At 44.9% G+C, this 26,571-nt stretch overlaps 1 protein-coding gene across 1 annotated transcript in view; it reads right to left on the minus strand.

The window, feature by feature from the left end:
• Positions 1 to 1,313: 1,313 nt before the first annotated feature.
• The window catches only part of DNAAF8 (dynein axonemal assembly factor 8), a 101,406-nt gene continuing 76,148 nt past the window's right edge, over positions 1,314 to 26,571 (minus strand). Inside the window, exons 24-31 of the mRNA XM_065683754.1 lie at positions 25,537 to 25,706; positions 19,323 to 19,518; positions 15,607 to 15,701; positions 14,053 to 14,173; positions 10,902 to 11,119; positions 9,243 to 9,328; positions 4,900 to 4,969; positions 1,314 to 1,476 (exon numbers count right to left, since the gene is read on the minus strand). Of these exons, the coding sequence (XP_065539826.1) occupies positions 1,399 to 1,476; positions 4,900 to 4,969; positions 9,243 to 9,328; positions 10,902 to 11,119; positions 14,053 to 14,173; positions 15,607 to 15,701; positions 19,323 to 19,518; positions 25,537 to 25,706 (1,034 nt within the window). The 3' untranslated portion in view covers positions 1,314 to 1,398. The remainder of the gene's footprint in view (positions 1,477 to 4,899; positions 4,970 to 9,242; positions 9,329 to 10,901; positions 11,120 to 14,052; positions 14,174 to 15,606; positions 15,702 to 19,322; positions 19,519 to 25,536; positions 25,707 to 26,571) is intronic.

A 26,571-nucleotide genomic window follows, 5' to 3' on the forward strand; every position in this document is an offset into this window, starting at 1 on the left:
CTCACAGGCACATGCTTCTGGAGCTGCTCCTCAGAGACATTCAGACTCATCATAAAGCCCTAACAACCTGTGCAGGTAGAATGATGCTGAGGAGCAGAGCTTTGGAGGTACTTCCAAGCTCTGACACTGAACCACTGTGTGAGGCTGCAGCAGGCCCCCTGTCCACGTCTCCTCTTCACCCAGCTCTTTTGCTGTTTCTGTTTTGCTCTGTTGCATCTTGCTCCTTTGCTGTTAAGATGTTTGGTAGCTTAGAGAAGGAGAGAGACTGTGTTAGGACTATTACTGGCTGAGGAAACAGATCTTTCAAGGCCAGACTTCTGACAGCTTTTGTACTTACTAGCACTTACAGCCTTGTCCAGAAGTGGACAGAGATCTCAGGAGTGTTGTATTCTCACAGACTGTGTGAGCTAGTGGCTGAGAAGGAGGACTCGTACAAGGCTCTTACAGAGGGAAAGGCTGTGCACAGAAGGGGTTCACCCCACCAGTAGCACTCAGAGGTGGGCTGGCCAGCCAGCTGCACGCTGCTCTGCCTTAACAGTGCCTGTTCTTGCTATGTCTGTGATGTCTGGAACCAGAGGCACATGCACATCCAACTCTGTCTTAGCAGGGCAGGTAGGAACAAGAGGCCTCCTGGGCTGAGAAGAATCTTCCCTAAAGGAGCTGTGGACCAGTGGGTTCCAGGAAGATTGAGGACTTTTGTATTAATGTCAGCTTCCTTGCTTGATAGCTCACATAAAGGACCTGGCACAGGATGAATCATGCAAGGATCCATGGGGGCTGTGGAAGGAAGAACAAGAGGCAGGACTGCGTGCCCAGAGGAGGGCAGTGAGCTGGGGCTGGGCAAGGACAGCTGTAACAGGGCTGCTGAAGCAGAGGGTAACATTAGGGAACATTAAGCTGTCCAGCTTTTAATCTTACTCAATGGTACTGAACTCTTCAGGGATCCAGCCTTCCCTCAGACTATTTCCATTTCTTTTACTGGATTTTTGTATTTGGTTCAAAGAACACAGCAGCAACAGAAAATGGAGTCTCTCCGTAATGTCTCTGAGGACTGGGGAAGATGGAGTCCCAAGAACCTGCCCCTGGATTTGTTTTACTTCCTGAGTTTTTCCAGCCACAGGAATGCTCCAACCCCTGCTCCACAAATACAAGCAGGTTGCCCCTGAACGCTTTCCACTAGAAACCACAGCTATGGTTCAGAAAGATATGTTCTTGAGCACTGACCCTGCCTCCCATCACTCTCATTTATCTTACTGATGCCAATACCACACTTCAGACGTTATGTTTTAATGACAAAAAAGCATCAGTGCTCTTAGAGGCTGGGTGTCCCCTGAATGTCCATCTGCACAGATACTCGCAGCGGCATCCACCCATGTTTGGAAGCTTGGACCATCCTGGCTAGCAATCCTGGGATTCAATCTGGTGGATGCTCTCAGATGTCAGGGAGTCAAAAAGGCAACAGAGCAGCTCTTCAGCCTGGGGAGAAAAGAAGGAAGGGGTTGGGGGAGAGCTGTAAGTTCTGTGAGACACTTCTTTCAGAGGTACGTTTCTGTGCAAGCAGCAGGCAGGCAGCACAATGAGGATGTTTACCAGGTTGAATTAATCCCAGCCCAGAGGCAGTTCTGAGTGTCCTGCAGCAGGGAAATGTCTGCTAGCCGTGACCACTGTTTGGCTGTTCTCAAGATTCACATTTTCAAGGAACTGAAGAAAACCAACAACATGCAAAGTGCCAAGCAGGAAGTCTAATTCCCTCTGCAGCTGCTCTGCCTCTCCTTCCCAAAGCTCGCTCCTGTATGGCTGCTCCATGGATGGAGAGACCAGCTTAGTGCCAAGGGCTTCAGGACCAGTCTGTTATTCGACTGTGTTAATGAACACCATGTTCCCCTAAAGCATTATACATGCTGTGCTGACAGCCCTTGGGCCCTCTTCCTGCCAGCACTCCGCCTCTCCTCATAGGCTTTTAGGTCTCTTTTACTGGACTCCAGCCCTTCTGACTGCTGCTGATGGGCTAAGGACCATGCCAATGGTGGCTGAGAGGTGTTTTCCCTGTGAAAGTGAAGTCGCAAATTGTGGCTGTTTTTGCAGGGAGGGAGATGCTAGAGCAGCCATTGCGGCTGCTAGCTACAGCTCCAGGGCTCCAGGCAGAGCAGAGGGATTAGAACTGCCTGTCTCTGGAGCCTTGATGGCACATCCCTGGGCTCATACTGATGAATGGCTGTGCTGAGCCTGTGCTGTCTCCCTTCTTTGACATGCTAACAGTGGCAGGTCAGTGACCAGAGGCCACCCCAGCCTCATAATCTCATCCCAACCATAGTGCATGTGAGGAGAAACTGCCCAGCCACGGGACAAACCAGTCCGATGGCTGAGCACAGCACTCCCTGACAGCTCTTATTGCTGGGAAGGTTCCAGTTTGGGTATGGACCATGTGCAGGGAAATATGGGACCACTTTATAGAGGTCCACTGGAAGATCAAGAGCCCCTAATGATCTCCCCAACAAAACATGGCTTTATCATTTCCAGATATGAACTGGGCTGCGTGTGTCCAGAAGAAGCCTGCGTGGGGAGCAGGCATCTGCAGGTTCACTACATGAGCATAAGGAACTTCTAAAGCATGGATTCACCTGCTCCTAAGGCACATGTTTCAAATAGGGCAGGTGAAAAGTGCTATAGAAATGCTGCTTCTCTCAGAGACTGCAGAAGAAGGCAGGCAACTAGTCCAGACACAGATGTGAGCACTAAAATAGTCCACATTTGTAAAGACGATTTCTCATCCTATTGCCTAGTCCCAAATCACACAGGGAGCAAGTACAAAATTCCTTTTCACTTCCATGGCTCAACACCACCAGCAAATGCCGCAGTTCTGCTTAAACCATGTGGATTTGAAATCCATGTTCATTTAACCCTCCTGAACTTTGCCTGATATCATGGTGTTGCTCATTAGCTTTGACCTGGAAAGCCTGGCTGACATTTCATAAACTCATTAGCAAGAGATCAGAGGATTAAACACCGTTTCTAGGCACATCCTTTGAGGTACAGTCATTCCCTGGTGAGCTTGCTCCTCAGATCTAGCTTTGTGATCACAGAATCATAGAGTAGTTTGGGTTGGAAGGGACCTTCCAAGTTCATCTATCCAACCCCCATGCAATGAGCAGAGACATCTTCAACTAGATCAGGTTGCCAAGAACCACATCCAGCCTGGCCTTGAATGTCTCCAAGGATGGGGCATCCAACACCTCTGGACAATGTGTGCTAGGGTTTTACCACCCTCACTGTAAAGATATTTTCCCCCCATCCAGCCTGAATCTTCCCTCTTTTAGTTTAAAACCATCACCCCTCATCCTATTGCAACAGGCCCTATTATAAAGTCTTTCCCCATCTTTCTTATAGGCCCCTTTTAAGTGAAAGTCTGCTATAAGGTCTCTCCGGAGTCTTCTCCAGGCTGAACAACCCCAACACTCTCAGCTTTTCTTCATAGCAGAGGTGCTCCATTTCTAAACCTACCCTCAACTTTGGAGCAAAAAGGACTATTTGAAAATAAACATTACTTGCTGCTGTGCATCTTATAACCCACAATGAGGAGCGTGGCATCCACTGCTGTTCCAGGACTAGACTCATGGTCTAAACTCTGAGCTGCTTTGAGTAGCCACTGCTTCCACCAGCACCAGAGGGATTTTATTCAATGCCCAAGGCTGCCAGAAGCAGGGAGAAGGGCTGAGCATATTTGTTTTCCTCTTATCAATCACAGAAAGCACGATAAGCCTCTTTCTGATAGGCTGATTCCCCATAGCTGTGAAGCAGAAGGGATTTTATGTCAGCCAGAGATATGTCATGTCCTTTTCAAAGCAAATCAGAAAACAGCCTGGACTTGCTGCCCTGTCATATCACTTGGCAACAGCCTGGCACTCTGGAAGTGGTGAGCACCATGTGATGACAGCCTTGCAGCTATCACAGACCTTCCCTGGCAGTGCCTACAATCCCAGCTACACCCAGGGAGAACATTACCAAGCCTCAGGGAAAGCTGCTGCAAACAGCAGCTATATGACTTTGGGGAAGTTTGGGGCAGTTTTGCCTGTGTTAAAAGCAGGAACACAGACTTCAAAGAGGGTTTGGTGTCTTTTAAGACTCAGTCCTTGGAGCACTGGTACTGAAGCAGCAGCTCTGATGTGTTACACGAGGTTACAAACACATCTCACTCTCCTGCTGTGTTTTTTTGGGGAAGCAAAAGGGATCCAGGGGGGAGGCTTGTCCCTTTGCTACTGTTCTCATCCTTCCCAGTTCTTTTACAGCTGCTAGTCCTAATTCTTCAGGCACTGCCTCCTCTATCCAAATCTCTCATTTGTTTTGCACTAAACTTTGATGATAACAGCCAGAGTTTTAAGGGTATTCATACAGTTTATTCCCATTAGCTGCCCACATGCCACTTAGCATTGCCCTTCTTGGGATGAACTGCTGAAAAAATATTCAGATAGCCTATCCCCGGAATAGGTAATGGCCTAACTTCTCCTCTTCCATTTGGATATGGGTTGAGACAGAACTCCTCAATCACAGGACATGTGCCAGCTTGCCAGAAGGGCTGAATGAACATTTCATGTCTCTAATTATTGACATATATCACAGATCTCTTACTAAGTGTTGATTTTTCATAAAAAGTAACTGACACCTATGGAAAATATTGAATCTTTATCAAAATCTCCAAATATTTTGTTTCAAAATAGTGGCACCATTGTAATGTGAAGACAGTGTCTTGTGGTTGAAGCCAAGACTTGTGGCTCTCACGAGGAACCACGTCTGTCTTACGCAAGCTAAAATCTTCTTCTAACATTCAACCAATTTTGACAACTTTCATTCATCACAGGGACACAAAGGACTCAAATCTGTACCAGAAACTTCTTTACTTGCCTGATTCTCATTTTGAGGATAAAGGAGATGCTGCACAGTGTCCAGGACTGACTGCTTCTGCCAACTGACCCTGGGGGTAAAGGAAAATGGAAGCCAGTGTTACTTTGCCATCCAAACTGTCAGAAACTGCAGATGACCCAGCTCTGAGGAGGACTAAGCTCTGTGCCAGCAGCTCTGGCTGTGTGCATCTGTTACTGAACTTCTTTACACAGCTAAATCCTGGGTTTTACAAAGCTTTGTATAAATGGATTTGGATTCTTAAAATACAAGCCTTCAAACCAACAGTAATGACCTGTTGTATAATGGGGTCTTTGGGTCAGTGGGAAATGTATGTAAATGTAGATAGTCAGCTCTGTGCAAGGGTGGTCTTCTCTATAAAGATAATCTGTGTGTTTTTCCCAAACCCCAGAACTATCTAAGCTGCCTTCAGCAGCAGTGTCTGCTTCACTAGTCCTTCTTTTGCTGTGGTCCATACACGAGTTGACCTGTAGCTATAAGACAAGGGGCAATGGGTTTAAACTTAAACAGTGGAAGTTCAGGTTAGATATAAGGAAGAAGTTCTTTACTGTGAGGGTGGTGAGGCACTGGCACAGGTTGCCCAAAGAACTGTTAAATGCTCCATCCCTGGCTGTGTTCAAGGCCGGTTTGGACAGAGCCTTGGGCAACATGCTCTAGTGTGAGGTGTCCCTGTCCATGCCAGGGGGTTGCAACTAGATCATCTTAAGGTCCTTTCTAACCCAAACCAGGCTGTGATTCCATGATTCTGTAAGGCATATTCAAGACAAATTAAGAGGCAAGAACAAATTTCAAAATTGCCCTTTAAACCGACTGTGCACACTCAAGTCTTTTAGGCTTGAAAACTCTCCAGGGTGGTTTTGGAAACCAGTCCCTGCTCCTTGCCCCCATATCCAGGTATTGTGCTTGGCAACTTTTCTCTTCAGTGGTTTTCAACAGCTCAAATATTTTACATGTAATGTGTTCATCTTTTTTTTTTTTTTACTTCTACACCTCCTTCCCCTCCAAAGCTCCCAGAGATGAGCTTCCTACAGGGATAACATCACTCCCTGCTAACAACAATTAGCACTTGGTAAGAATGTTTCATCAGAGAAAATAAAATCCAGCTAAGTTCCTTAACACTTGACTTCTGTTCTGATTGAACACATTGTCTAAAACCAGAAGGATGTAAGGCTGAGTCTACACTCTGGTTTTCTTCTGATGCAACTAAGTTTTGAATGTGCTGGAGTCTAACACTGCTCACTGAGTTCAGCACAATGTTAACTAGGTGAGTTCATAAGGACTGTACACAACATAGTTAGGTCCTAACAATCTCGTAGGCATCTGAAAGTACTTTTTGAAAAGCTCAAATAACCATAGAGGAGTAATCACTATTAAATCAGTATCACCTATTAAGGCAGCTAAATCTTGTTTGTCATGCATGAAAAGCAGAGCCTGCCTTTCTTCCAGGAGCTGCTCTGAATCTACTTGTAAATTCTTCCTTCTGCCACCCTGCAGCTTGGAAATCTGGCTGTAAAAACAAGTTATGACAGGGAAAATTCAAATGCTTTATACTGGAGATCCAGGCAGTTGGATGCTGACAGAACAAACAAGGTAAGTCTCACATAGTTTTCCTTGTCTGCGGATAGGATTGTGTCACTTCATTCTTCAGATTCTGCCCCAGTCCCCATCTCTCTTCAGCTTCCCCTCATCTCTTCCAAACACTTCACTCTGCCCTCTGAGTTACCCTTGGCACCCTCCCAGATTCTCCCAGATTCCTGCTTCAGCTCCACTCTTGGCAGCCAGTCAAAATCACAGGCTGCTTTTGTGCCCCCACCTGCATCAATGTTGTCCCTTTCTCTTTTCTTCCTGCCCTTTGGTGCAGAAATAACGTCTTCATAGATGTCTGGAGAACAGGCAGAGTGAGTGCTGCTGCTGCTGCACAATAATCACTGCACAGTTATAAGGGTCTGCGTCTGTCTTCAAATCAACTGCTCTGCACAGCACATCCTCCAGTAACTGAATGTCCCCTCGAGGTGCCACTGCTAGAGCTGGCTTAGGAAAGCTTTAATAGGCTCTGAACTATGAGCAGTTATACTATCAAAGCTCACATTGTTCCTCTCAACACCTGATTCCTACTTTTTATCACAGCCCATCTCTGACATCATATCCCAGGCTTTCATACAGATGGCAATGTTTCTCCCTGTGGCACAAAGCCTAAATAACGTGGCTCAGCTGTGAATCAACTCCCAGGGCTGTAAAATAATCTCTTAAACTGAGGTGCTTCAGCAATGCAGCTGAAATGCAGGCCAGAACCTGTGCAGGTACTGGAATCCTGAGCTGTGGCAGGAAGAGGAAAATAAATACAGTGATTTAGGCGGTACAAGAAAGGTCCCGTGGCTCCTGCTGGTGGAGCTGTAAGTGTAATTAACCTTAGATGTTATTCTGAAACGAAGATGTCTTAGCATGAAGTGTCCTTATGAGACACTGGTGGAGTCAGGCTGGGTTTTCAAAGATATTTGCAAATTTGATTTTAAATGGTACGATGCTCATGCTGCAATAAAGGTGTGAGTTTATTGTTGGCTACAGTGGATTTACCCAGGGATCTCTGCCTCCTCACCATCCTTGGGCACACCTCATCACCCTCCCTTCCACAAGCATCATCAATCACAAAGGCAGTTGTTATTTTGTACAGCTGGTTTGAAATGGCTGCAGGATCACTACGTGTGGCACTGTGGGTAAGAGGCAGAGCAGATCCTGCCCCTTGGGAGTGCCTCCTAACAGGCAGAATTTATGCGCATGTACTTTGCAGTTCAGCAAGGAAGTTTATCCTTTGGAGAGCCAGCCACCCTGGCACAGAGCAGGATGAGGGGTGAAAACACAGCTGAGACTGGCACTTATTCCTCCCTGTGAACAGCACTGAGAAGACACCACAAGGTTTGCTCCAGGGGTGCTGCCTTGAGACTGGCAATCATAAAACATATCAAGCCTGTAGAGAGGGATGCACTGTGTTGGAGCTGATCTTGTTATGCAGCACCCATGACCCTGATGAACAAAAGCCTGGGGAAAACAAAGAGGTGGGGGATCTCTGTCATCTCTGCTGACAGCTACTCTCACAGAACTACCTTCAGCAGTGATCTCTGGGCTTCCCAACAGCTCCCTTTTTGCCCATAAACCAGGGAAGGAGTGGAGAAAACATACTAGAAAGATCTTGGATAACTTGCTCTTTTCTTCTCCTTAGTGCTGTACTTTGCAGGGTGAAAGGTTTGGGATGTGGCTCCCCAGGGTGTGATCTTAAAGCAATGGGAGCAAGGTCTAAATTTTGTCATTGGGTTCAAAACATTTCTGAGAAGCTACAGATGAAATTTGTTCCAACTATTCTTCCAAGGTGTGGCCTTGTGACTGAGCACCATAACGTTTCAACAAGCTACAAGAACTCCAAGGTGTCTACCAGCTTGGACCAAATTTGTGAACCAGCTTGGTTCAGATTTGACCCCCTTCATTCTTGTAAACCCACAACATCCTTGAATTCCATATTCCTGTCCCACTGACAGTGTTATCTGGAAGTCCTCCAGATGAATGGAGGTACAGCCATAGTCACGACAATCTTATCAGTGTCACTGCTGAACTGCTCTGCACCGACTGTGTCAGAAAAAAAAGACTCTTGGCTTCCCCTGCCAGAGGAAACCATGTGCAAGAGCCACACACGCATGGCATTGCCAAATACCAGCCCTGTGCAAGGAAACCTTCCCTCTGGGGACCAGTGGGTTAATTGCCCTGCTAATCATTCCATTTCACTAATCAGTCCCTGCAGAGGGGTTCTGTTTGTTTTACCAGGCTCATATATCCTCTACCCAGCATTTCTGGTGATTTATTTAAGAGGCTCATTTTTGATTATGCTCTCTGGCATTTATTTTGAGTTTGGTTTGTTGGTTTTTGTTTGTTTGGGTTTTTTGGTTTTTGTTTGTTTGTTTTTTGACAGCAAACATAGAATCTGCTAAGCTGTTTCTCCTAGGATTTTTATTGATTCAGAAGGTTTATTCCCAATGAGAGCCCTTATTTCAGAGAATTCCCTGTATCCATGGAACCATGCCCCCAAGCCTCACAGACACCACAACTCAGTGTTTAAGGGCCTGGTGTAGGACATGTGGCTTTGAAACTGGGAAACATGCTGACCCATTAACAACGTAACTTAGGAAGGCTGTGTTGCCTTTGAGAGGCACCTGACCTCTTGGGAGTCTGAAATGGAAGTGAAGTACAGAGAAGAAAGGCAGCTACCCTCCCTCAGATCACAGGCTCTCTGGCAGGGGGTGAGACAGTGCTGGTAAAGCAATATTGTCCTCACTTACCTGTCCAGCAGGGAGTCGAAGGAAATGACTGCATTGTCTCGCTGTGCTGCCAGCACCAGACACAAACCATTCTTTAAAAGAGAACACTGCAAGAGAGGGAAGAACAGAGTGTTGCTGTTGCTGTCCACTTAGGTGAGTCTGTAAGCCTCACTGGTAAACTGCTGACAGCACGGATAACTGCTTATGTGCTGTGTGAGGGGAAAAAAGTCACAGAGCAACAGACTCTTTCAAATTGAAAGAGTATCATGTCTGAACTGTTAGTTGTCCTCCTCCTGTGGCATAATATTATTCCTGTTCCCTTCTCTCAGAGTGAAAACAAGCAGGTTATTTAGGTGTGTTATTCAGTTGCTAAGTCTGCTAGAAACAGGAATATGGAGATATCAGACAATGTTGAGATACTGTAGCAGGAACAATCATTACTTGACACAGCCCATCTCCCTCTGGCAAAGGAAGGCAAATACTGTAATGTTCACCTTTGGCTCAACAGTGCCAGACCCTTATGGAAACACTCCAGCTCTGCCCAGAGCAATTCATCTCTGACAGGAGGAAGTGTTTCATGGCCAGGTGAGCAGTACTGCTGCCATGGTTCTGTCTCCCACATGCTGATTCACTTTGTCCTTCCTAGAGAGCTGTGCACACCTTCCCATGTGCAGAGGGATAGCATCCTAGGGGAGCCACAGGAGAAGGAAGAAGTGCTTACACTAATTGGATGTTAGGTATAATTGCTGTTCTATACAGATGTACTTCAAAGGCATGCTGTCAGTTTAAAAAATCACGACCTGAAAAGATCTTGCCTGTTCTTGTTACAGATAACACCAAAGACTCATAACTGAAAGGCTGTAATATTGTAATATAAGCACCAATATTTGTATTTTTTTCTGAGGGACTGCTGTGTGTTTCTGACAGCGCTTTGTTGATTGCTACTTCCAGCATAAGTAGTTTCCCCCCTTGTTTACTCTATGCTGTTGACAACACTTTCTTGCATGTTCTGCCTTAGTGCTTTGCCCTAGAAAGGTTCCTGAGATGGTGGGCTTCTGCACAAGTGCAAAGAGACACTGATGTAAAGCAATCTATCTGCTTGCCCCAGTACCATATCTCATGCTTAAGCCCCGTGAATGCTTGCTCAAACCTCATGCTGGACTACAGCTTAAGCTGTCAGCACCAACTAAGTGGGAAGCAAAATGAAATCTGTGCCTAGGACTTCATGGCACAGTCCAGAAAATGGAAGGGTTATTTAGCATTGTAGAAGAGGATTAATGGGGTGTGATTAGAGAAAGGGAAATACAAACTATACTACATGTAAAAGCAAGACAGGATACAGTGGCAGAACATACATAATAGCAGCAACTGCACACTGAAAGGTGAACTGAATAAAATGTTTAACGTGGATGTGCCATGCCATTCACATTAGGGCACACATAACAATATCAAGGTTAGGTGTCAGCAAGGTAGTAGAGATACAGGAACACCAGGAACTAGCTAGCAAGGCATGCTGCCACATTCCCTACCAGAGGTATTGGAGCTTGCATGCAGTGCTGTGCTAATACTGCTACTAAAGCAAGTTTGCTCCAAGCTAGCTGGATCCCCTAGCACAGCATGGCATTAAACAGCTCCTGTTTTGTGTGAAGGAAGCCAAGCACAACTCCAGCTGTTCCATACCTGTGCTGCAGCACTGCATCCTGCCCTGCTTAGTGTCTTGGAGATGCAGCGAGCTTGTGGCATGTCCAGAACAGTGAGACGTACTCCAGTCACTGTGAAATCTGTGCCAAGGAGCTCATCAAGCAGGTCTACATAAGGTGGGGGCTCTGAACCCCGAAGGCTCACCCCAGGCAATAAGAGGCAAGTGGTTTGGCAGACGTTGTCGAGCAATGATTGATCTGAAACATCAAAGCACAACACACTTGTTTTATACCTATCCCAAATAACTGTCAGCCCTCTAAATAATTCTTCCTGGCCACAGACCAGTAACTGGAAGATCTGAGGCCCTCAGGCATTGTTATATGGTTTGGGATGTTCACAGATGCAATTGCTCACCTTGAGCTGTCGAACTGCTGCATGCCTATGTGTATGTGTCTGGAGATCACAAGATAGTGGCAGTGACCCCATTTCAGAAGTCAAACAAGGACAACTGCTGCTTTGCTATAGGAGGTACTAGTCCACTTAATTTCTTCCAAGCAAAGAAATCTGTTAATCCAGCTGCTTTTCATAATCCAAAATGTAATTCTGAACCAGCGTACATAAGACTTAATGTATTTCATATTTTCCTCATGATAAAACTGCCTGTCCATTAGGCAGCAGCTTTGTGATAATGATTCGCTCAAAAGGAGAGGCTTCTTTGTGTGCAAGAGCTACCTCTAGTGTTCAAGATGGGGCCACCAAGTGAAGGATGTGTCTGGCTCGCTAGAGGCACTTACTATATTGCTCCTGACAGTTCAAGGATCACGTGTGCTTGCTTTTCCAGGACAGTGACTCTTTGAAATACATTTTCTGAGACACAAACACATCAAGGCTGAACACTGGTTTCCTTTCGACTCTGCTTAGACATCTTCAAAGCAAAATGATCCTCATAGCAGCAGGAAATTAGGGGCACATCATTTGAGATGTGCTCCCACCACTGCGCTGTTCAAAGCTTGCAGAATACCCATGCTCTCTCCACAATAAACTATTTTTTCCCTATTTTATCTTATTTTCTGCAATCTCTTCTAAAAATTAGGAAGTACAAACCTGGGCACAAGCCCAGACCTTTCTCATTGTGCAATAAATTGATGGGGGACATACCCTGCAACAGCAGCAATACGGGATGTTTTGGACTGGGAGCACCTGCAAGTCTCTTCTCACTGCAGCTTTGTGCTCTGAACACAGCCTGAGCTGACATACCCCACCAGAAACACAATGATGTGATTGCATCTCTGCAGCCACCCAGACAGCTACATGCAGAACAGCCTGGTCATCTCAACAAAGCTGCTGTTGAATACACAGTCACCAAATTCTTCTTTCAGGATTCATACAACAGTTTTAGGAATGTCAGTAAGAAATCATAGAATATGAGCTTGGAAGGGACCTCAGGTATCATCTGGTCCAACCTTTCTAGACTAAGTATGACCAAGACTGAATATCCCAGCACTTTGCCAAGCCAAATCTTAACTGTGTCCAGTGTTGGGGAATCCACCACTTTCCTGAAGAGATTATTCCAATAGCTGGTTGTTCTCACTGGGAAAAATTCTCCTTTTCTGTTCGGTCAGAATCTCCCCTGGGATTAACTTCTGCCCATCACCTCTTGTCTTTTCCATGTAACTCCTTACAGAAATAGAGCTACATGGAAAAGAGAGACTTTGTAGCCACCCTTTAAATACTGGAATAATGTTGTGAGATTGGTCTCACCCTCCCACTACAGAGATCAGTTAATTCTTGAACCTTCAGGCAGTCAGTCTCTGCTGTATTAATGGCTACAATAACAAGGTCTTTCTTATGTCTGCAACCTAAGAAAGGAGCTTGCCTGAGGATTGCTGATTTTTGCAATGATAATGAAGCATGCGTGGAGCATAACCCAAAGCCGAACCAAGAGAGTGGAGGAATTCATTGTTAATTACCTTGGCTAAAATCCTTCTTCAGAGACACCCCCTATTTCCCCCTAGGTGACTTTGTGCTTCACAAGTAGCTCTGCTGGCATTAAGGCACAGGGCTTGGCTTACAGCACCCTCCTTGCACTTCTACATGCACTGCCTCGTGCACTTGCAGGTAAGGGTCAATGCCCCAAAGACCTGTATCAGTAAGGGGTTAAGGTGGGATGTGATGGTCAGTAGTTCTGTAGCATTTTTATCATACTCTTTGCCTGTCCACAACAATCTTGTGGTTTTACAGCTGGGATTAACAACTGCAGCACTCAGGTGCAGCACAGGAACGTTTGCTCAGCTGTCCACCCTCCTGCTTGCCAGTCACATCACAGCTCAAGCTACAGGAATGAGAATGACTCAGTTCCGAACAAGTCCGATCCCCACTGAACACCACAGGGATGCTTTACCTAGTCACTGCTTGTTTATAAAGGCTCGGAATCAATCCACAATATCCCAACATGGAAGCATCCCCATGTGTTAGTTACATATCCTGACATGAATGATGTTGCATGACAACCTGTGGTGTACACATGCCTATCAAGTAAAATCAGCAGAAAAGGCTGAGAAACTGGAAGTGGCTGAGGGAAGTGAGAGGTTTGCTGAAGGTTCAACTTCAAATCAAAGTCAGAGCAGCGGTAAGTAGAAGTCATTTTGAGCTGGCAGCTGTTCATCAGCTAGTGGGAACTGAATGAGATCTCAGTCCAGTTCCTGAGAGTGAGCTGGCCATACTGCCAAAAGCAGTAAAGCATAAATTGTATTTACCTACTCACAGAACAACATGTCTCACTATCACCCATCCCTACAGTGTGCAGGCCCCTCTTGTGGCAGCCTTTGAATGGAGATGCAAACCACTGTGGCCAAGTCAATGTTTAAGGGCAGCGTTAATGTGCAGCAGAGAAATGTTCACTACTGCTTACATGGGATGTGTGACAGTGCTGATTCTTCTGCTGATGGTAAGATCAGCACTTCTGAACAGACCTGCATTTCAACCCATGAAAGCTCTAGCAGTGGAAGGGCCTGGCAGGTAAACAGTTAAATTGCTGGACTCCACTGGAGCTGTTCTTTTCAGCTCAGAGCTGTCTTTTCCTCCTGAAAGGACATCAATACCAAATCTTGGTGCCACCAGATGGTTTGTCTTGCTATCCAATTAATCAGTAGCAGTCTCAACCTATGACAAGAGTTGCGCACTTCCTTACCAAGGTTGCATGGTTGCTCAGTGCCCAGTGAACTGAGCTGCCCTCCTGCTCCACGCTTTACGATCTTCCGCTGCTGCTTGATTTTCAAACTGACTATGGGGTCACGTTTCAGGTTATAGATCTGCAGGAGGGAAGAGAGGGAGAGAGAGGCAAGTCATGGGACCACCATTACCTGATCAGGAAGGATAACACTTCAGATATATTGATTGAGGCAAGCTGTGAAGCTTTCGTTGTGTACTTCTGTAATTGCAGCCTGGGAAACACCTGCTTGTCTAGAGACACAAGAACATTTTGCATGCATTGTATTTATCTGTACTGGGGCTTAATTCAGAACAGCATCTTGACATTCTTTTAATGGTCCTGTATACAGACATCTTTCTAAGGTCTTTACTCCCAACTTTTCAAGGCCAGAAACTCAAGGACTGCGAGTGTCTGACATTTTTATCCAGTGTGCAGTGGCTCCCTTCATCTCTGTATGAGCTGGTATATCTCTGCATCCCAGCACAGTGCAGCGATGATGCCTTGGAACTGAGTTGCAGAGGGAGAGCATCCACATTAGTGAAGCATATTACGGATGTGGCTGGCTGCTTCCAGTTCCAGAGCTAATTTCCTTGGACTAACTCAGCTGGGTCACCTCTGTGCCATGCGGACAAAAGCAAGAGTCAGAAATTTCCAGACCTTTGTTGGGCATAACCAAATAATTTCAAAGTCTGGTTTTGAGAAGAAAATGATCAGAGTGGAAATGACATACTGAACTAGTGGAACAGGAAAGACTATTTCATTTTAGCCATTGGCAGACTACAGTGGTTTGAATTAGAGACCAGCAGCATGAGGGCCAGACGAGCAGACCGGGCCACAGTGGTACTAGTAAGCTGCTTGGCACTGCCTGAAGGCAAGCTGAGGGTCTAGAGTGTGAGCCTTTATGCCTCTATCTATGGGCAGGGAAAGATGCAGGCAGCCAGCAGCTGTGCAAGCAGTGTATTTACAGCTTGAGATGTCTCACACAGACAGCTCCACCCTTTGCATTGCTGTGGTCTGGTACCTCTGCACACAGGGCACAAGAGACAACACCCTTGGCACACAGACAGGGCAGTGCTCACCCTGTGAGCATGTGGATGTGTGCATATTCTGTGGTAAGCATTTAGCAACCAGTGAGTTACATTATCACCTGTCCCTCTTCATCTCCATTCCAGGATACTACATGAGAAAAGCTGGTTAAAAAGCAGCCCCTGGCTCTGATGTTCCTATCCCTCCCTGTGACCTGCTTCCACAGCGATGTTGACTCTGTCTGGGAACTTAGATTCTGAAGTATGAGCCCTGAATTTACAGCACAGGTTACTGAACAAACATATCTGGAAAAGCACTTTTCCATTGAGGCTGCCTGGGTCAATACAAAGTGAGCACCTTGTGATAGGAACATCCACAAGAGAACGAAATCTCAGCAGCTGGTAAAACACATCAAAAAAAGCATAATCTAAAGCGTAATAGGAAAGAAAGACCAAAGCCGTTGCTCTGACACAGCAGGATACTTCTCAGGAAAGGGTAGAATCTTACCTCTTCCTCCTCTAATGTCTGACACTCGGTGTAGCACAGCCCTTCTGGGAAAAACAGCTTCATATCCCGGACAGCTATTTGATAGGATTCAGAGCCTGAGAGATAAATACAATGAGAAGATTCTCTCAGGCCATGAATTAAACATTCTCTAGACTCACACTCATCTTTTGGAGAGACTGATGATGTGCAATGTACTGAAGTAATTGCTTTAAAGGCCAGCTGTTCTATACAGTAATAGCAAACATTTTAAACCATTATATTTAGAATAGTTTCATTGCCTTCTTGATATTGTGATTCTGTCCTATTACCGCTCAGCTGCTTCTTCATGTAAACAAGACTCCTATTTCCCAGCAGAGTAGTGAAGGAAATTGTGTTAAGGAGCCTGTGAACCTCTTTAATACCAGCTCCAATCCCCTATTTTTGTTCTCTTGCTTCTGAATCACATCAGGCTGGTCTTACTGAATGGGAAGGAGCTCCTAGTTGATAAAACAAATGTCCCTTGTAACAATAATGCAAGCCCCAGATACGCTGGGGGCTCTGACTTACAACAGAAATCAGAATTAGTGTGAGACATTGCTGATGGAAACTGAGACTGGGACAGGTACACAGAGAAACAACATGAGGATCCTGGAAGGAATGAAGAAACATTTGAAGAGTTAAAACTAAAAGACCTTGGCTCATTTGACCCAACATGATACAAAGCTGAGAAGGAATCTGATTTCTGATAAATATACCAGGGTAGAAAAGGTCAGAGAACTAAAAATAACTACTTAAAAATGAAGTACAGGTATTGGCACAAGAACAAATGGATACAAATTGGGTATGACTAAATCTGAAAACGTAAGAAGAATTTTAGCTATCAGAGCAGTGAAGTTCTGTTACAACCATGCCATTGGGGTGGATCCTTATGAAAGGGAATATATGATGGCATTGTCTGTGGAGGAATTAACTGAACTCAGTGGCTTGAGAGGTCTCTCCAGTCTCAGGATCAGGATATAGAATATCCCTATAAAGCAACATTGTTACAAAGCACTATTCAGAACGCCTTGAGATTTGTGGGTGAAAAATGTTAGAGAAGGAAAAGCTCTTTCTATATACCTGGAGTTCAGATGGATTGTCAATTACTGGCACAGATCCATACTCCTGGGATACAAATATATGAAACGCAAATATCCTTTGAAATATTACCACCTTTGCAGGATACCCATTCAAAGAATCATGCCTTACTGCTCTTACAGGACTCAGCCCTGTCTGAACTTCATAATTCCAGCTACTGAATTGCCGGAGTCCTTAATGCAGTAGTTTACAATCCTAAGATTGCCTAAGTCATCAGCATGTAAGTTGCGCTGGATCTTTTATGTACCTCTGAGTCAAATCTTCCTTGTTTGAGTAACTGATGCTATTACAGAGGACACAAACGTTCCCAAAGCTTGCAACATTTTTTACTCTCACTTTGCTCGAAGTGTAAGACTGTATAAGATGCCTGCGTAAGAGATCTTTCGGTTCAAGAAAAAGTACTATACGATGACTTTGTAAGACCAAGAAGAGATGAGAGGAGTGCAGGTTTACCTCTGCAGCTGAGCATCAGAGTATTAAAACTGCATTACGTGGTTCAACAGTATCACTGGAACATAGTCTTCATCTCCATTGATCTCCCCCAATTACTTTGGGAAGAAACGCACAGCTGGAGTTTGCTCTACTTCAACAAGGTGACATTAACTAGAGATCTTCCTCAGCTGAAGCAAAACTGAGCAGGTTCAGTATTCCCTCCTAGGAGAGGAAGATGGTCTTCCACAGCCCTCCCAAATGATTACTCACAGATTCAAATGATTCAGCAATTCCTGCTTAACCTGTAGGTAAATGTTTCACCCCTATTGAAGGACAAGTTCTTGGAGATGCAACGGGTTATGAAAGCTCCTTCCCTTATGGACAGACACCTCCCTGGCACAGAGCTGGATCAGATCTTGAGTCAGTGAGTACATCAGTTACAGCTGCCTCCAGTCTCCTTGGATGTGTGCAAGGATGGCTCTGTGAAAGAGTCACATTGCTGCCCTCAGTGCAAGCACAGGCTGGGCTTAGAGGATGGCTGGTGGCCAGCCAAGTGCAGCTCTGTGCTCAGCCCAGCCTTTGGAGTGAGCAGGAATCTGAAAGCAATCAATCCTTAAGCACACCTCTGAGGGCTTCTCTAACAGTGAACTCTTCCAGTGAAAGACAGGTTGAGGCTTGGCTTCTCTTGCTAATATAAAGTAAACTTTAGCTGAGCTATGCTAGGGATGCTCTAACAGTAGCATGGGTATCCTAAGTTTGGCGTATATATTACTAGTTATTAGCTGAGAGTGAAGAGTTCTCATTCTCAAGGCAACCTGCATACACAAGCTATTAAATTTAAGAGCAAAAGAAGCAGGGGCTGATAATGGAAAAATATTGGCTGAAGAACCCTGACCATTCCTTCTGTGTAGGTAGATCCTGCTCTTCAGTCACTCCCATGCATGAGATCCTGTAAGTGGTGTGAGATCTCTCTTGGTTTAGTCTTGCTCCTAAGGGTTATGATCATACCTGAGTAAAAACCCCAAGGTTCTACCTCAAGGGATTGACTCTTTCCCCCAGACTGTACATGGAGGCTACTTCATTCCCTATCAGTTTTCCTCAAAAGATCACCTGATGTGGACAAAAAGAGTGATTTGACAGCACAGAATACAATACAGAGAGCCAAATAATCCAATCTTGACAAGAAAGATCTTCTGGAACATGAAGATACATACACAGTGTCTGCTAGCTCACACTAGAGAGTGTCTATAGAAACTATTACTTTTATTATTTTTACATCCCTTTAACCACACACAGCACAATCAGCACTACACTGAGGAAGAACACTGCTCATGGGCAGTGAACTAATGATGCTTAATCCCCTAGGAATCCTTGAACTCTACCCTTCCCTCCTTGTGGCAGCAGCCCAGGCCTGCTCCAGCAATACCCTAGGCTGTCTACAGTCCATTCTCTCCAGCAACACTTCCCATTTTCCCCTCCTTCACACCCACTCCCAGCTATCTCCCATCCCACCTCCCACTGCAGCATCCTAGCTCCCTCCCTGCTGGCAGATGAGCTGGTTCAGCATCCAGACGCTGACTAACTGGTGTGCCTCTGCTGATGTGGCAGCTGGCAAGAGCCTCTTCAAATGGAAAACAGCTGAGTTTACCTGCTTTACCTAGGGAAAGCCATTTTTTGATCACCTCTTTTTAGTCAATCATTAATGTTTCCAGATATTACAGGAAATCAGTATGTTGGAGTTTTTTCTTCTTCTGTGGAATCTGGTGGCAGTTGGCCAGTGGGTTATGCAGTTACCAGGAGGGTAGCTTTGAAGCAGAGAGAAGACAGATGGGTTCTTGGCGATAATTACAAAAAAAAAAAAAAAAAAAAACAAGCTAAAAGTACAAAATGACCAAGTAGTGAAGAGATCAAAGGAAATCTGTTCTGGCGGAAGGCAGAGCTAGGGCTGTTCTGGGAAGAAACCTTGTAATATATCTTGTTGGGTTATATTTCACAGCTTGAGACATACTCGGCTCAGCCACCAAGACAACAGTGAAGGCTTTCTAGGGCGATAATGGTTTCTACCACCTGCCAAGGCTAGACCTACACTGACAATGCAGGAGGTGACAGTACATAATGTATTTTTTCCAGTGGCATGTTTGAGCCTTTGGACTTTTACAAAAACTTACCATAAAATCCATTTTGGACTATGCTGGTGCCATACTGAGCCCTCCAGAGGGATGGATCTAGTGCTTGGGCTACTTTAGGATCTTCTGGCCCCAGTAAATCTATCAGCTTCTTTACAGCATTTGGCCTCTGAAGACACAGAACGAGAGCAGTGTCTGAAGTAAGGTAGGAACAGTGAGCTTCTAAAACAGCAGGATCCTGAAGAGAAATAACAGAGACAAAACAGGTTACAGTGAACAGTGTTGGTGAGTGCTAGGTACATCCCAGCTTTTCTGACCTGCTTTCTCTCCTCTTCATAATATATGTGCTAGTGGTCTCTGCAGGCAGAGCTTCCAGAGTACATACCACAACCACTAAGCCAGCATTTGCTGTTACATTCACCAGGTAGCAGGAGATCTAGTTCCCACCCTAAGTCCCCACAGAACTAAAGAAGTTAATGGCAGGATCTTAAGCCATAGCAGCTTGTGGTTCTAGTTCTCATGGTCCTAAATCAACCAACAGTAGGTTTTATACATGCAAACAACTTCAGCAGTAATTTCCTAATGTTTTAGTAAGAAAGGAAACCAAATCCTGTTCCTAGAAGACAGAAAGCCTTGTGCTGTGCTTGTTCTGCATATCTGTACATGCCAGGTACCAGAGGTGGAGTTTATTTTCAGGGGATAAGGATGAAAACAAATTGCTACTCTCAGTTTACTCATCTACTAGTGACCCTTTCATTTATGCAATAACCCTTTTAACTTAACCTTCAGCATGACATGAGGATAGGGTGGAAGCAATGGACATTAGCAATATCAACACGGTCATAAATGCTCTGGGATAAGGAACCACATTTAATTCCTTAGCTGATATGTAATGAAGGACTGCAAATACTAGAACTTTTATTCTTGAATTCAAGCAAGGAAGGACCCTCCCCCCCATCCCTTCCCCCCGCCACCACGAGGCACCCTGCTGCTAGCACCCAGCTTCTCCCAAGGGCTGGTAGAATTCCGTACACCAGTTAGGATCAGGACTATAGAATCAGTGAGCTTAAAACAAGGAGGCTCAGAGCAGCAGGGCACTAAATAGGGACTGAGAGGAAACAGCTCCCCTCCTGGCTTTGCCACTGATGCATTGTGCTCCATGACTTATTTCTCTACCTTTGCTTTTCCAAGTGTGGTCGGTTCAGCCTATGACCACTCCTGAGCAGAGATGTTCCTTTTGATGGTGTGCATGTCACAACAACCTGGGATCTTTATTTTAACTAAGGATAGGTAACGACAATAACTAGCAACCACTGCACCAGTGAGAATAGTCTGATTTGGAGGCTGGAGATGGACATAATGATTGAGAAGCACAGGGAAAGGCAGCAAATGACTAGGGCAGAGGGTTCCAAGAGGCAGCAGAGCACTCACAGCCTTACTGGCTGCTCTAATTAAGTACACCCTTGGAAAGCCAGGCTTGTTGCAGACATCTCTGCTGAACATGAGGTCAGGGTGCCCACAGCAGCTCCAGGCTGCCTCCTCCTGCCCCTTCATCTTGACAGAGTGGCAGGAGCACCAAGCTCTGCCTCCCTGTGCTCCACAGAGAAGCCCCACACCAGCACTACGTCCCCTGTGCAGCTTATGCACAGCAGCAGTTTCAGCTCCCTGCCTGAACCAGCCCATGGTTATTTATTTATTTTTTCAATTTTTGAGGAGATGAAAACAAGGGAGGGGAGGGGGAGGGGAAACCATCATTTGATTCAGCTGAAACACATCATTCAGCCCCCCTAAGGGGTTTAATTCCTCTATTTCTTAATCTTCTATTATCTAGATAAAACATTTCCAAAAGTAAATCCTATAATTTCATTTAAAATATGGAGATAAACTACTTCAAGGCCTCTTTTGCTTTTCTATCATATGAAACCATTCACGGTCTTTGACCCAAATCTCTTCTTGCTCACATTTCTCCTCAGCTGTATTTCCAAGAAGTAGGCTACGAGTTGAAAAGCACAGGATCAATCCAGATATTCTGTTCTGTATTTGAAAATGCAAAACAATCCACGAGAAAGCCCCCCTGGTTTTAAATGGGTTAGTTAGGTAAGTGGTTTGATATGTGTCCATCCTCACACCTCATGGAAACACAGGGCAGAGGAAACCCTGGGATGTCACCTACAGAACAGGACTGTGCAGGGAAGTTTTAGCACAGGCTCTCCTCTGGCAGGAGAGCTCCATTTAGATGAGGATGAAAAGTTTCAGCAGGTCATAGTATACTGCAACATGTTGACATTCATTCAGTTCTGTGTAACACAAAATTAACCCTTTTTGCTTGAAATCTTTTGCTAGCTTGAAAGAACATGCATATAACACACTTTTCCAAGGGCCTTCTCTTTGGGAAAACAGTGAGGATGACTTCATGTAAAGTTTCAAAAGGACTGAGTATAACATATCAACATTCATCCATGTCAGAAACATCTGCAAAAGAAAATATTTAGAGATGCTTTCTGTTAAACAGACCGAAACAAATAAAGTTATTTTGTTCCATGGCTTTTAAACACTGTTTTTAGATCTACATAACAGAACCCTACTGTGTTTCCTGTCTTTCAGTTGTTCCCCAGCAAATATGCAGACTTTGGGTTAAAGATGATGTTTTCTCTGATTGCTACTGATGGTGTCAGTGAGTCAAGATGACTTCTCCCATTCTGAGAGATCTTCATATCCGCTCTAGACTCTGCCAGCAAAATGCTGCTCTTATTTACATCCTGCCTCTGCAGCATCTTCACCCGTGTCCCCACTGACACCTGAACAGCTGTGGTGAGATGTGCAGCTGACCCGAATTCAGTGAGTGATGTTGCTGCACACAGAGGAAGTTCCAGCTGTGCGCTGGCTCTGGAGGACTAACAGGATTAAAAAGCAGCAAAGTCATCCTTTGGCCTCTACTGTCAGAATCACAAGATAGGACTGGAGGGAATCATCAAGCTACTGAGTCCAGTGACCTGCAGGCAATCATATCAGGTGATTCTCAACAGGATGATCAGGTCCCACTGTAAAATCAAGCTTCCTAGCTGGCAACCAAAACTCCCCATTGGTGCTTGGCTGGAGCTGTTGAAAGCAGACTCAGCCTCTATGGGCAGAAATCCCTCCAGGAGTGGTTGCTTCCCACAGTTAGAACATGACCAGGTCCTGATAAGAGGCAATGTCAGCTCTGTTTACTGACACTTAGTTTTGTAAATTATTCTTAAACTTCAGGTAAAAAGTCTGGTCATGGCTCATGTGATTAGATACCTCAGCAAACAGCAGACCAGTCCATTATTTATTGTATGCCAAAGGCCATATGCTACTTAGAAGCTGAATGTTAATATCTAAGTTGCAAAAGCAATCATGTATCTGAAATCATATTGCTGAGGGTATTTGTCAACGTGCACGTAAATAATCCATTAGAAAGACAAGGAGATGCTAGGTAGTGTTTCTACGAGTGAATAAACCCCAAATCTGTGATCAAGTACTGTGTACACAAAACAAACTGGTACATTGAGGAACACACAGGAGCTCTCTAGAGATTCTTGGAGACAGATTTTGGATCAGGCTCCAGGTGAGGAGGAAGTAAGAAGCTCTTCTAGAAGTGTCAGACACACTGGCTCCATGTTCTTCAACAAGAGATGCTAAATTTCAGCAATTTGCCCTCATATTAACTCATTTTAAAATCAGCCCTGTATCCTGTTGTCCCCTGAGAGACTGACAATGAATAGCACTCCAATTCAAATGCTTATATGAAATTCAGCTACAAGAAATATATCTGCCCCCACCAGCTGCCCTTGCAACACTTAGAAGCTGGATTTTGCAAATAGTCCAGGCCCTGAAGCATACATACTTTGGCTTTTTGCAAATCTGTTTATCTTGGGAGCTCAGCCTCTTCCAGCCCTCACAAGTGAAAGACTTTCAGATGTGTTCTAAAACTGAGAAGAAGCCCCCATACAGCAGAAAGCATCTCCTACTGCCCATCCCCTCTGCCAAAGGCAGTTGATGATCTCTGCTGTCTCACTTTGAAAACCTCCCTTTCCAACCACCAACCCCCATGAACAAAACCTCAACAGTCTGTAATTTTTAAGATCATTAGTCACCAGCTCTTCCAGGAAACTAAATCAATGCTCAGCAGCTGCTCCAGTGTGTTAGAGAGCTCCCCAAACAAGAGAAAATGTTGATGAAACCACCCCTCTGCAACTTTACCCAGCATACATCAGCATTACTTCCTGAGGTAGACATTAGGATTTTTTTAAAGTGTCTTGTTTCAGATTATCAACTAAGCATTTTTGTATTTAGCTGTATGGTTAAAAGCCATTTTGGAAAGCACTCCTTCAGCAACTCTTCACAGAATCTCAAACTGGTTTATGTTGGAAGGGACCTTAAAGCTCATCCAGTTCCAAGCCCCTGCCACAGGCAAGGACACCTTCCACCAGACCAGGCTGCTCCACGCCCCATCCAACCTGGCCTTGAACACTGCCAGAGATGGGGCAGCCACAGCTTCTCTGGGCACCCTGCACCAACACCTCAGCACCCTCACAGGGAAGAGCTTCTGCCTAAGAGCTCATCTCAATCTCCCCTCTGTCAGGTTAAAGCCATTCCCCCTTGTCCTGTCCCTACATGCCCTTCTCCAAAGCCTCTCTCCAGGTTTCTTTTAGTCCTTCAGGCACTGGAAGCTGCTCTAAGGTCTCCCCTTAAGGAGTCTTCTCCAGGCTGAACAAGCCCAGCTTTCTCAGCCTGGCTCCAGAGCAGAGCTGCTCCAGCCCTCGCAGCATCTCCATGGCCTCCTCTGGACTCACTCCAACAGCTCCACGTCCCTCTTGTGCTGTTGCCCCGGAGCTGGATCAGGACTGCAGGGGGGGGTCACCCCAGAGTGCAGCAGAGGGGGAGAATCTCCTCCCTCAACCTGCTGCTCACACTCTGGGATGCAACCCAGCACAGGAGGGGGTTCCAGGCTCAAGTGCACACTGAAGCCAGGTCATGGGGAGCAGCTGCTCATCAATCAACACCCTTCTCCTCAGGGCTGCTCCATCCAGTCTCCCCCAGAATGTGTTTGTGCTTGGGACTGCAGGACTTTGTACTTGCACTTGTTGGACTTCAGGAGGTTCACATGGTCCCACCTATCCAGCCTGTTTTACAAGTGGCCTGTAACTATTTAAAAATCAGATGCATGTGCTCCATGGTTTTGCCACCATGCAGAAAGTGGGAACTGTTCCTCACTGGTGGTTATGTTAGAGCACTGTCCTGGCATGCTCCTCTCTTCCTCTGGAAGACTACAAAGATTTTCTATGAGAGAGTACTATAAACTATCCCAACATAATCCCAGAGCAATATTGACTAGAAAGGCTTGTTTTCTGCAAAAGTTAATTGGTTAAATGTCTTCATAAAAGCAATCAAATAACAAGATTTAAAAAATGATAACAATAATAATATAGCTCCTCAGGAATGCCCAGATTTCAGTTTCCTGCCCTTTGTATCTTTACACTTATATCAGGGTATTGCATTTTGGGAAAGAAATAATTTCTAAAGGTGTAAAAGAGCAGAAACATGCACCTATTTTAGCTAACAAAAGCCTGTAATGCCCTAAGACTTAAGAACCTTCTTTATTGTCTATTAGAGACTAGAAATGAGAGTAACTCGATTTTCTCTCTTTGCAGGTCATTTTTACAGGCTCTTCTAGACACACTCATGGAAGACAGATTCAGCTGCATATGTAAGATGTGTAATACTGTAATCTAAGGGAACAGGGCTCCAGAGGTGCATATTCTCTGGCAGTGCAGCAGATGTTTCCCAGCTCCCAGGTTTAAACACATGGAGAGAAAGCCCGGCCCAACTGCAGGGGAGGTGGTTGCTCCTTAGATGTGCCTTTACCTGGAATGACCTTAGGGAAGGAAAAGAGAACACCTGTTTTACAGTTAGAGAGTCAGCATTGCAACTTGGCAACTCCACTAATCCTGGGAGGTCTGTATTGCCCAGATCCTCCAAACTTTTGTTTTAGAGAAACCAGGTCTGATGTTTTATGGCATGCGGTAAAAGAAACAGTCAGCACATCAGCTTGCAGCTTGCTTTGTGTCTGACACTGGTACAGAGCTGACTGTTCTATATAGCTCACTTCAACAGCTCAGAAATCCCGGATGGGAGATTTGGGTTTTTCTCTGGAACGGATTATTTACTAGCTAACATATTTCCCCACTCCAAACCTAAGTGTAGCCACAGATCAACCAGCTTCTTAACACACCTGTTTCACTTCAGAAGAAAGGAGTCCTAAGGCAACGCCTGGTTCCAGATTTATGTGTTTCATGCCAACCACAGTGAATTTTTCCAGGTCTAGTTTTCGGAGGATCCTTGCAAAACTGCGGCTCCAGGCACCGGGTTTGATCAGCAGCACTGTGCAAAGAATCTGGGCTCCTGTAACAAAGCACAGAGTGAAACCCAAAGCTGATCCTAAAACCCGAGGTAAAACACATGGCAGGATTTACTAGCCTGGACAGACATCAGTAGAAGAGGCTTATCTAAAAGCTGGCATCAAGTTCACAAAAATTTGAATAAAACAAGGTCATAAACCCCCCAATCAATGCATATGGGGTTTTGTTTTATTTTTAGTTTATAAATACATCCAAATAACATATGCTGGTAGATTGTTTTTTTCCCAGGATATCTGCTTTGAGTCCAAGACTTTTACGTGGAAGGTCTGTAGGATAAGACTCAATTCTTGATATAAATATGAAAGTTTTAAGAGGGATAAAATATTCTCTTTTACATTTTTCATGTCAACTGTAGTGATTATGTGATATAATCCTTAAGGCAGCTATTAAATTCTCATTCCTCACTGTTTTGCTTTCGCTATCTCTGATAGAGCTATGTTTCAGAGAGGCACTAACAAGCATGACAGGTCTCAATTAATGTTATAAACCTATTACAAATAGATTTGCACTTAGTAAAACCGAGATTTCAGCAAACCCCCTTTTGCTCCTAACAAAGCTGCCCCAGCAGAGCTGCCAGCGAGGTGCAGCTCTGTGTGCTGGGAGAAACAGAACAAACCAGGTCAAGAGAGTTTTATTGTCTGATGATGCCAACTGCATTAAAAGGCAGAAAGCAGAGAAATTTCATTTTTAAATGGCAGCATTTTCAAACTATTAGTTTTGCTAAAGTACCTTATAACTAGGAATATAGTTAAGATTCCCAGTATCCTAATGTTGAAGATAATAAATCTTTGAACATCCTTTGAAGATTTATTGACAATAGTAGTGTCAGAACCAGTCAGTTAGGGCCC

This window comes from Lathamus discolor, chromosome 6, assembly GCF_037157495.1.
Source record: "Lathamus discolor isolate bLatDis1 chromosome 6, bLatDis1.hap1, whole genome shotgun sequence".
NCBI lineage: Eukaryota > Metazoa > Chordata > Aves > Psittaciformes > Psittacidae > Lathamus > Lathamus discolor.